This window comes from Myotis daubentonii, chromosome 6 (genome assembly GCF_963259705.1).
Source record: "Myotis daubentonii chromosome 6, mMyoDau2.1, whole genome shotgun sequence".
NCBI classification, from domain to species: Eukaryota; Metazoa; Chordata; class Mammalia; order Chiroptera; family Vespertilionidae; genus Myotis; species Myotis daubentonii.
Window position 1 is genome coordinate 26,177,897 of NC_081845.1, and position 12,265 is coordinate 26,190,161.

Genomic DNA, 12,265 nt, shown 5'->3' on the forward strand with positions numbered 1-12,265 from the left:
AAAAGTTTGTCATGTTTGGTAAGTTTTTGAAATTTTCCCAGAATCCACCCTTGCTTCTTTGCACTTAGATATACTTTAAGAAGGTAACACATCCTGCCATGTGCATAACATTAGCTTGTCTTTGCTTTGCAGTGTTTAAACAAGAAAGTAAACTGAGCCAGCTGTCTAAGCAGCACACAAATCATGTCATCCTTCGTCTCCTCCTCTTGCTCCGACTGACCATCTGAGGTCAAGCCAGCTCTGTGAGGCTGCACTGAATTTTTCATAGATAAGGATTTCTTTTGTAAATACATTTTTTTTGGAAAATAAAATTTAGCACAGAAAAAAAAATTATGGAACACCAAAATCCATATAAACATTTACATGACCATTCTGATTTGGCACACAAAGGACAGTGTGGGATGCTGAAACAGAAAAGGCAAAAGTGGGGCAGGAGGGAGTTAATTTTCTTAAATCTTCTTCTGAAGTGACAAAAGAGTAATAATAAGGCTTATCAGGTTTGTGGCACCATGAAAACAAATCCTCTCATTTACATCCGTGAATAGCAGCTGAATTTATAGCTCAGGATAAATGGCAAGTCAGAGTGAAGCTGGATTAGCAGTGTCCAGCAACTACATATGAACAGTAGGAAGAAGTGGGTACCTACTACGACCCTGACTGATCCACTTAGGAAACGGAATACTCCAAGTGAAAAGATCTGCTGACGCTGCAGTGTGGCGAGTGCCAGTTAGATGCACAGAGCCCACACAGCATTTCACACACACAAATGACAGGCAGAAAATGGCACTAACAGTTATCAGGTCCAGCCAGGTTCCAGTCGAGATTTGCGCGCATTATCCCAGTGAAAGGTCATGAAAATCCTGTGAGTTAGGCGTTTTAGCGGTGAAAGAGCTGAGAGCCAGGGAAGTTAAGTGACTTGCCCCATTGCCACAGCCTTCCACGGGCAGAGTCAGTCATCAGTGATTGGAAAGCCCACAGAAGACAAGAGCCTGTGAATTGGAAGCCACACCTCCTCTTTATTTATTCCTCTTCTATTCCTCCTCCAAGGTACGTGGGCCATTTTCCAATTCATATTTTGCAAAACCCAGAGAACTGGTAAATAGTATATATTAAGACTCAGATGAGAAGATTATGAAGAGAAAGCAAGTTATTTGGCATAATTATAAAGCTTCTTTAAAAAATCCTCACCCGGGGATATTTTCACTGAATTTTTTTTTTGAGAGAGAGAAACATCAATCAGTTGCCTCCTGTATGCACCACAACCAGGGATCGAACCCACCACCTAGCTATGTGCCCTGACCGGGACTCGAACCTGCAACCTTCTTGGTGTACAGGACAATGCTCAACCAACTGAGCCATCTGGCTGGGCTATAGGCTTTTAAGTAAATATATTCAGATGATTACATGGTAAGTCTAAAATATCAAGATTTTGTTTCTTGTAGTACTTCAAAAAATATATTCTTATTTGGATAAGTGGAATAATACAGCAGTAAAGGAGCGTGGTAAAACGAATAGGGCGAGCCAGTTTCCATCACAAGGAAGGGATGAGAACACATTTAGAAGGGGGAAAACAACAGCAACAAAGCAGATCGAAATTAACAATTGTGCCAGGTGTTAGGATCAAAGAAAAAAAGGAAAAAGACAGTGACAATTTAATAGTCAGCCTGGCCTTCAAACACCACTGTGCAGTAGGTTTGCTCATCCTACGTAAATGTTTCTTTTGAAAAAGTAAATATGCTGAGACAAAGGAAAGAGACTGGCTCAGAAAAGCAAGAAAATATAGACAATATCTGAATAACAAAATGCATGTGCAGTGGATCAAGTAGAACTGTCATTTCCAAAGCAAGGATTATATCTCAAAGTCATTACACATATAAATTAACCAAAGCAAACAAAACAAAATGTGTCAAGTTTTTAAACTTTGTTGGCAGTGGTGGTACACCAAGTCAGTAGTCTGTCTTCCTAATTTTTCATTCTTTGACTAGTCATTCAGAGAGTTATCTATAAGCTTATTATTCTGCGTTTTGAGAAAAAAATAATGTGTAATTCGCGATTTGTCCTCTAGAAAGATGTAGGCAATAGTCCATTTCTGCAAAGGTAAGTGATTAAGTAGGTTATCAACTCTGGTAATTTCTGACTCCCTCAGAAATCATCCTGCACAGACACAACGTCCTCTATTTTGATACTAAGGCAGCTGTTTTAACAGTGACTATGGATAAAGTCACCACCTGGCAAAGCATAGCCCAGACTCAGGTCTCTGCTGTCCTGTACATCACAACTAAGATGAAAGGATTTTAGAATCACAATATGAGAGTACAGTACTTCTTAAAGGAAGTCAAAAGCAAATCCTCTCTTTTCATTAACAACAGATTAGTGCAGCGGTTCTCAACCTGTGGGTCTCGACCCCTTTGGCGGTCGAACGACCCTCTCACAGGGGTCGCCTAAGACCATCCTGCATATCAGATATTTACATTGCGATTCATAACAGTAGCAACATTACAGTTACGAAGTAGCAACGAAAATAATTTTATGGTTGGGTCACAACATGAGGAACTGTATTTAAAGGGCCAGAAGGTTGAGAACCACTGGATTATTGTATTTCCAGCATTTGGGGTATGAGAGAATGGCTCTCATGAAGGCAACATTAGAAAAACAGTGCTAAAAAGAAGTCAGCATCTCAAATGTCCTACTTTTACACAACACTTGGAAAAACCAAAGATGAGCCTTTGATATTCTACCATCACAAACAATCTTCATTCCTCCAACTTATTATTGTTAGCCTTTCCTGCACGAAGTCAGCATATAATAACGTAAGATCCCTTGGCTGATTTTTCCACTGGAGCCCTTAGAAGTCTGAGACACACTTAGAGGCATGCCTTGGGTCAACTATGATGTTCCAGAGGTCAGGGAAAGATCATGGATCAGCCAGAAATAAAGACCCCTTACAGCTGTCGGAAAGGGCATACAATTTTAGTGTTTGTCAGATATAGTGCATTCAATGTTAAGGTCCACTGGAAATCAAATCTTCTAAGAGAAATATTCCTATATCCCAATCCCATTTTTTGTTTTGTTGTCTGGTGTAGTCGTTTTCTATTGCTATTATAACAAATTACCATGAACTTAGCATCTTAATACCCATTTATCATCTCACAGTTGTGTAGCCCAGCAGCCTTGGCTGGGCTTTCTGCTTAGAGCAGCGGTTCTCAATCTATGGGTCGAGACCCCTCTGGGGGCCGAACGACCCTTTCAAAGGGGTTGCCTAAGACCATCCGAAAACACATCTATAATTACATATTGTTTTTGTGATTAATCACTATGCTTTAATTATGTTCAATTTGTAACAATGAAAATACATCCTGCATATCAAATATTTACATTACAATTCATAACAGTAGCAAAATTACAGTAATGAAGTAGCAATGAAAATAATTTTATGGTTGGGGGTCACCATAACATGAGGAACTGTATTAAAGGGTCTCGGCATTAGGAAGGTTGAGAACCACTGGCTTAGAGTCTTATAGGCCTCGGTGGAGGTGTTGGCTGGCCTGGGCTCTTATCTGGAGGCTGTGAAGGTAAATTTGCTTCCAAGCTTATTCAGGTTTTTGTCAGAATTCAGTTCCTTCTCAGTTTCCTAGTAACTCCCTCCATCCTCAAGCCAGCAATGAATCTCCGACTTCCCCTTCCCCATCAGCGAGGAGAAAGCTCAGCGCTTACAGGCTTGTGTAATTACATTACTAGTAAACCCACCTGGATAATCCAGGATAATCCCATTACTAAAGTCTCTGAGTAGTATCCTTAATTACATCTGCAAAGTCCTCTCACCACACAGTGTAACATACTGCCAGGCATGCCACCAGGGGCTGAAAGCCATGGGAGCCCAGATACTGACTATCACAGTTGGTAGAGTGGAGAAGTCATTTTCCATTAGATTCCTCAATTCCAGAAAAGAACATTATTCTGCAAAAAGACCAAAATTCCTCAAAAAGACCACGTCACCTTGGTAATCAATTATGAATTAATCATTAAGTTGTTTACCTGTGCTTTCCTTAATGAACTACTATTTTTAGTTTGCACCACCATTCCAGGTAATAAATACTACAACCCTAGACCTGAATCCCTGGCTTTGGTTGACAACATCCAGATCATTTACTCCTACAGAATACTGTGGTACTGCATCCCAGTCACAGTTTTCTCAGGTAAAATCTGAATAGTTATAGGACCTCTTGGCACAGTTACTTCTTCAAAGACAAATAATCTTACTTAAAATTCTGTATGCATTTCAACTGGTTAGCAATTATTAGTATTTAGCGAGAATAGCTGGCATGAGCCAAAGCATTCTCAGCTGTGAACAGTTTATAACTTCAAACAAGGGTAGGGTAATACTTTCTACTTTATCTCCAAAACTAAGTTGAATGACACACCAGAATCTGTCCTCATATTTTTCAAATATTAATGAAAAATCCAACCAACATTTACATATGATTCTTGGCATGATAATGAAAGATACACATTCCCTGCCTTCTAGGTACTTACTGGCTAGCACGAGTTGTATGACATTGTGATGGGGACACAAAGGAGGGGCTCAAAACCAGCTTCGAAATATTTGTAATAGAGGGAACATCTGAACTGAGTCCTGTCGGTCAAATCTAAATGTTAGCCAGAAGAGCCCGCTCAATGGTTGAGTGTCCACCTACAAACCCGGAGGTCATGGTTCGATTCCTGGTCAGGACACATGCCCAGGTTGTGGGCTCAATCCCCAGTGTGGGGCATGCAGGAAGCATAAAATATATTTAAATGTTAGGTAGAAGAAACAGGGGAGAAACAGATATTCATTCTAGGCTGAGGGTCCTGGCACATGCAAAGAAAGACAAACAAAAGTGAATATGAATAGGGGAAGGGGCTAGTGAGCATTGAGGCTGAAGAGGAAGATAGGGAAGCATTCTTTCATGAAGGGCTCCTCTAGGTCATGTTAAGGAAGTTAACTTTATCCAAAAGATAATGGCATGATGGGGAGTGGGAGTTAGGGATGAAGAGTGTTAATCTGAGAAGAAACACAAGGGGTTTGTTATTCACATTCTGGGTAGAGTTTGAAGAAGGGATTAGAGAGCAACTAGCCTAGAATCAGGGAGTTAGGAGCTGATAAGCCAATAAAAGCATGAAATGCTAATAGTTACCACATTAAGGCAGTGCTGGCCCAGGGCATGGAGAGGAAAGATGGGTTCCAGAACATGTTAGAGAGGTGGGATTGACAGGGAGGGGAGGAGAATGGGAGAGGAGGCGGCAAAGAGGACTGCCAGTGTCCTGCTATATACAGGCACCTTATCTCATTTGATTCCTACAACATCACCACATCTAGTAGGCAGGGCGGTCACTCATTTATCAGATGGGGAAAATGGCTCAGAGAGGTCCAGCGGCTTCCTCAAACTTAGTGAATGATAGACCCAGCATCAGAAACTCTCTGACTCCTCAGTGAAGGGAATTTCTGCAGAGATTTTACTCACAGCTAACCACATCATGAAGATTTCAAGCTCACCATCCTCAAAGTGCACTTCAGTAAGACCTCAACTGGTCATTAAATGATCGGTCCATCATTTGCATTTTTTGAGTTGAAAAGACAACCTATAGGTCAAAGTGCCTATAACTTTTAATAACTAGAACAGTTCGCAGAGATAAGGGAGAGAGGATAAAGTCCCTAATGCAGCTAAGCATTCAATCACTCAACAGGTATTAATACAGAACCTCTAGGTATACTCTGACATAAGGTCCTGAATAATAAGCAGCTTGTTCTCATAATACCTAATACAGACAGAAAAACACAGCAACCAAATCGAAAGCATATTTAAAGAGAAAATGGGGAACAAGAACTGCAATGGAAACAGAATGAAATGCATACAGGAGAGCCCGAGAAAATAATCCGGTGGATCTGAAGATTTAGAACCAGGGATGGAAGGACCAAATGAAATAAAATGTCTATAGAAATTTAAAAACTCACTTGTTTCAATAACGGTTTGCTAAGAGAAAATAATCCCATATCTCCAAAGATAATTTTATCACTTTTCTTTTTTGGTCTATGCTCAATTGCTTATCTACCAGACTATGCATTGGAGGGTGTGAGTGTGTTTAATTGAAAAGCCAAGAGGGAAGAAAGTGCATAGAGTCAATCCTCAATCCTTTAAGAGAAATAATACACTTCAGACGGGTGCTTGAGAGAAGCCTTGGCCATTTCTCTGAGGGTGACCTGCTACTTCAAAGACCAAGAAGTGACCTGAGAAATGGACCTCCCCCCATCTCTCCCAGTCACCACAAAGCCTAGATTCATTTGTTCTGAATGTTTGAATTTCTAGAAACACATTAACCTTCCTCCTCCTTTATGATCAGCTTCCCCCTCTTACAAGCCATTCATGATTGAAGTCGTTGCATTAGATTTTTCTATCTGGTTGCTATAGAAAATAAACTCCAAAAGTTAAAAGTCTTTTGTATTCTGCTTTTTACCTGCATATTTTCAGTCCCATTGAAATTAGAAAAGTCCACTTTTATATTTTAAACTATCCTCAAAAAGGTCCATTTATTTTCCTAGAGACTGATGGCTCAAGTCCTTTTCACCTGAACTAGGTTAAATATTACATTTCATTCCTTTAATCCATAAATATGGGCTGGAATCCCTTCTTGGTGGTGCTATTGGGCTACACCCTTAAGGAGCTTAGAATCTAGGAGAACCTATCACTACCACACACAATAGGAAGTACATGGAAAACATGCAAATCGCACTCAATAGGGGGTAAAGGTCAGATCCTGCTGTCCCTGCTAAAGATACCATGAAAGAAAACACCGGGGTTCCATGAGAGAGTAAAATATGCTGCACTTATCATGGAAGGACTGTTTGCTATTCCTCATAACATATCAGAGCTCAGCAAAAACAAACGTACTCGTAAGAATAAAAACTGAGCTGCTTATTAAACATGTAAGTTAGCACTCTGATTTGAACAGGCTCCCTACTGCTTTGTCCTCATTATCCTAAAAACCATGAGACTCACTTCCCTAAAATTCCAACAGAAACTCTCTTATCAAACTTATTTAATAAAGATGGAAAGTACAGCACAGTAGCTGTGTTAAGTATACAGATTGCTACCTTTAAAGACAAAATGAGATAGAACAGTCTTCATTCCCATCACAGGAAAAATGCAGGAGTCTCATCGAAGACCATACCTTCTATGCGCATGGGAAGAGAACACCTCACCTGGGACTGGAGTGTCTCAGAGAAGCCTTTTGCTTTTCTGTCAGACTAAGGATTGACACAGCTGTAAGTTTTGTAACTAAGACAACAATCCCTCTCCTCTGTAGTTTAGTTTCGGCCTGTGACTGACATCCCCAAATACAAGAGAAATTGCCAAGACTTGAGCTTTTATTGAGTGAAGTGGAGTTTTGGGCAAAGGAGTGGCACGATTCTTATGATTTTTAAGGTTCACCCTGGCTGTGGGGTTGAAAACGGGCTGAGCTATGGTAGCAGTCCAGGTAAGACCCAGGCAGGAAGGTGGCAGTGGAGTGGTGAAAGGGAGTCAAATCCTGGAAAATATTTTAAAAATAGAGTCAATAGGATTCTCTGACACATCAAAAGTGGGGTATGAGAGAAAAAGGAGTCATATGATGTTAAGGTTTTTGGTCTCAGCACCTGGAAAGACGATTTGCCACCTACTGAAATGAGGAAGACTGCAGTGGACTGGGTGTGGGGGCAAAGGCGGGAGCTTTGATATGTTCATACAGTCTGTTAGACATCCACTTGGAAATAGGGAGCAGCACCTGGATATTCATATTTAAAGTTTAGGGGAGAGGTCTTGGCTGGAGATAGGAACTCGGGAGTTATCTGTACATCACAAGGACTAGGTTCAGCGAAGGACGCGACGCTGACCAGAGAATTCTCTTAGCGTGCGTGCGCCTTCTCATTGCGCGGTGAGGGAAGCATCGCGGCGGCAGAGAGAAGCCGGCCCTCATTTCTCCACGGGACATCCATCCAGGCTGACCTGATTTCAGACATCACACAGGGCGGGAGACAGAGAAAGGGAGCTGCTCTTCACCCACAGAGCATGAAGGTCACTTTCCCATGGTGAAGTGAGGGGGAGGGAGATTAAAGAAAATCTCGTCAAACAGTCCCAACAGCAGCCTGGGAGAACCCTTTGGAATGCCATGTGCCCAGGGAGTCTCACCTATTTTAGGGGCTCCTGTCTTCTCCTCAGGTCACAGGCACATCATTTTTTGCAGATAACACCAACAATGGGTCTATTCATCAATTTCGTGAAGGTAAGTGAGGGCTGGGAGCAACTAAGACAAACTCATTCTCAGCCGAATTTGTTATCATAAACAAAAATATATATAGATAAAGATTTAGAATATTTGCCATGCCAACATTAACTTTCTATGGGAAGCAAAAAAGGCTCCAGATGGTTAAGCTTTAGATATTCTCAGTGGATGACTAAAAGAAGGCAAATATCAAACTAATGTTTTACATTTAAGTCATGCTTAGAACCATCAAAAGATCACTCACCTGCACGCAAGTCCTTTCAGCGTTCAGTGCACTCAAGTCCACTCAGCATTTTTGGAAATGCACATACAATGTCATCTTTTGAATGCTACTTTTTTGAAACTTCCATTGTAATTTACTGATAATTCAGTTGGCCAACTTTTACACTCACTAACCAATTATCTATGAGGTGAAAACCGAGCTGCCAATTACTGATAAAAAAAGGAATAGAGTGAGAAGAGAAATACCCCAGTGATTAAGGAGAGCTCACTACCAACTCCTCAGCAATCAACCTAAAGTAGACCTATGTAAGGGTAAAACTATCCATTGCTCCTTCTAGATAGGGAGATATGTTTGTGAAAATAAAACCTCTATGTAAGGATAAAAACCATCCATTCATCCATCCCTCCTTCTGGATAGGGAGAGATTTTGGGAAAATAAAACAATATTATAAAAGGCACCATATGAGAAGTCCAAATCTTGTTTTAAATTTTTATCAAGGACTTGTTCTGCCAGGAAACACTTCCAAAGTGGAAAGGTTTTGTTTCAACTGCTGTGGCAGCAAACACTTCCACTGGAGCAGTGAGAGCAGTATCAGGATACTCGTTGGCTTCCACCGCTTTCAAAATATTTGTGTTGCTGCACGCTCATTTGCCAGTCTATGTGACTTACAGTACTTTGTGTTCATCTGGGTGTAGTCATACAACTATGATTCCAGAAAATGTTACAGAAGTTGGTATAAATATGCTGCAATGGAAAACCAGAAGTTGCCCAGCCAGTGTGGCTCAATGGTTGAGCATTGGCCCACGCACCAAGAGGTCGCCGGTTTGATTCCTGGTCAAGGCACATGCCAGGGTTGCAGAAGGCAGACAAGCAATGTGCTTCTTTCTCATTCATGTTTCTATTTCTCTCCCCCCACCCCTCGCTAAAAAATCAATAAAAACATATTTTTTAAAAGTTATATAAAAAAAGAATATCTGCAGTCTATCTGCCCTTCTCACTATGTAGTTACACCATATTTGCAAATTATGGTACAAATTAGTCTTTACTTTCACAAGCCCGAGGTAAGCCTAATCAGTAACATTCTGAAGCACTTAAGAGGGTCAGATTTAAATAGCATTGCTATAAAATAGAAACAGACTCATAGATACAGAGAACCGACTGATGGTTGCCAGAGGGGAGAGGGGACTAGGTGAAAAAGGTGAAGGACTAGGCAGTATAGATTGTTAGCTACAAAACAGTCAAGAGGATATACAGTGCAGCATAGGAAATATAGTCAATAATACTGTAATAACTATGTATGGGTCCACATGGGTACTGGTAATATCAGAGGGAACACTTTGTAAAGTGTATGATTGTCTAACCACTAGCCGTACACCTGAAACTAATACAAAATTATACTGACTGTAAACTGTAATTGAAAAATAAAATGTAAGAAAGAAAGAAATAGTATGACTACATACTTGTGAGGAAATGCCCTGCATCTTATGGAAGTTGCTATTCAATACTCAATATTTTACCAGGCAGATTCTCTTTTCACAGCTAAAGAGATCTTTACTCGAGCTTACATTAATGGACAGAGTCGGGATTTATTAAATCTTCTTCACTAATCTGTCAATTACTTTTATTATTGGGGTCATGATTACTAGGAAAACCCTTTAAAAAGTCTTTGGCTTTGTTTTGTGCTCAAAGTTAATCTTGAAGAAAGAGGACTCTCCAGAAGTGGGCACAAGTGGCTAGGAAGGCAGCGAAGGTCTTGGGCGCAGAAGAGCGGGCCTGGGAGAAGGGCAGGAGCAGCGCGAGGGAGGCTCTCCTGGGTGGGGGCCGTGCTTGGCACATGGCAGGTGCCCCCGATATCTGGTGAGTAAACACTTATACACAAAATTCTACCGTAACAGTTTGGTCAGATCACAATGCCACGCTCCTATATAATAAAGAGGTAATATGCAAATTAATTGTCACATCATCACAAGATGGCTGCCTATGACCAGACTCTTAAAATTAGGAAAGGGTCTGAATAAAGCAAAACCCCAAGTCTAGGAGCTGGCTAAGGAAGGAGAGATGAAAAACCACGGGTGCTGGGGGCTTCCACATGCTACCTTTCCTTTTGTCATCTCATCTCATCTCATCTCATCTCATCTCATCTCATCTCATCTCATCTCAAAGCATTTACAGGGGCTCCTTTTCATTCACGAAGGAACTTATTCTGTTTGAACACAGAAAAGTCACTACTCTTACGTCTGGTGTAAATCCATTTCTCCAGCGGATCTTCTGGCAACTCTGGAATCTCCTGACTCCTGCCTTTCCCCTGAAGCTGCCCTGAACCATGTGGCTGGCCAATGCCTCCTTGTAAGAACACCCCTCAGAGAGCACAGTCTTCCTCCCCTCCCTCCTCCTCCTCCTCCGAACATCGGCTCCCTCGGGAGAGCAGAGGCACCTGTCCCAGCTTCCACTCTAAAAGTGTCAGTGACGACGAACCTCGCACAGTTTCACTCAGTGAACTACAACAAGAAACAACACGGATGTTCTCTTCTGGTCATCAAAAGGGAGATTTTTCTCTTTTGTTTTCAAATGCTGTCTTGCGAAACTTCTCAAGAACAAACATATAATACAGAATCTGACCTTTGAAAACCATTCTCCACTTAAATAGAAATTCACATAAATTACATTTCATCGCATGGCTCCTAAAGCTCACTAGATGCTATTTATACCTTTTTGTTATAAGAAGACATTCCAAAGAGAGAGTGGCCAGGAGTGTTCACATTCCTCTTATCATGCACCCCCCCCCCCAACAAATTAAACCCAAGTTCAAGTCAGCATGGCTATCTGTCTCAATGGTTCTCAGGGTTAGCCACGTTTTGACTACAACAATACAAATTCTAAACCCAATCTAAATCAATAAAACTTGATAAATGTCATGTAATCAGCCAATGAAGGATGAACGCTGTTAACATTAGACCAAATAGTTTGTCATTATACTGCCTGTCAAATGAAGACCTTCGGATTTCAAATTCAAGCGCTCTGTATGATTTTATAATATAATTGGCACTTTCTTTTCAATTTAAGAATATCCATCTTCCCACCCAGAGTCCCCAATACAAAATCTCGCCAAGCTGTTTACTCATGCAAAAGCTATTAATTGCTTAAAGCCCCTCAGGTTGTTTTCAGCAGTATTTGCTTCTGATATTTACAAGAGAAACATACATACCCGGGCGTACCTTTGTGCCTGGTTGACGGTGGTGATATGATGTCCTCAGTGGCAAACTGCCTCTATCACACTGATCCATCTGCCTTCGTCTATTAACTACGACCTTTACTAACGCGTGTGCAGACTACTGATCACACCTTCGCAACTACAGGGAGTTCATTCTGGCTTAGGTTTAACACAGCTCCCCCAACGGGCAATCAGAGGATAAGAAAGGGAAAGGGAAGAAAAAAAAAAAACTAAAAAAGAAAGACACAGAAATCAGCAAATAGGTAAAAATGAGACAGGATATGTTAAAAATGGAGAATTTAACTGAAACCTTTGCCAATGCTTTTGGCAACTGAAGTCATTTGATTCAGTTCCACCAAATTAGCCAGAGCACTCTCCTTGCACAGAGCATGCTCCAGAGCAGGCAGACCCCAGCTCTGTGCTCAGGCAGCAGAGCCGGTTAACCGCTCTTTCATTCCTTAAGGATGGCATCTCCCGGTTTATATTGAATCATCTATTCAACAAGGCGATCTGGCTTCGACTGCCACATACTTAAA

General features: G+C 41.1%; 1 protein-coding gene across 6 annotated transcripts in view; it reads right to left on the minus strand.

The window, feature by feature from the left end:
- Nucleotides 1-12,265, minus strand: part of NHSL1 (NHS like 1) — a 203,519-nt gene that overhangs the window by 79,136 nt on the left and 112,118 nt on the right. Inside the window, exon 1 of one of the 6 annotated variants that reach the window (XM_059700461.1) lies at nucleotides 11,724-11,817. The exons of the other annotated variants lie outside the window; for them this stretch is intronic. Coding sequence (XP_059556444.1) covers nucleotides 11,724-11,802 — 79 coding nt within the window. The 5' untranslated portion in view covers nucleotides 11,803-11,817. Of the gene's footprint in view, nucleotides 1-11,723; nucleotides 11,818-12,265 lie in introns of those variants that run through there. 6 annotated transcript variants of the gene reach the window in all.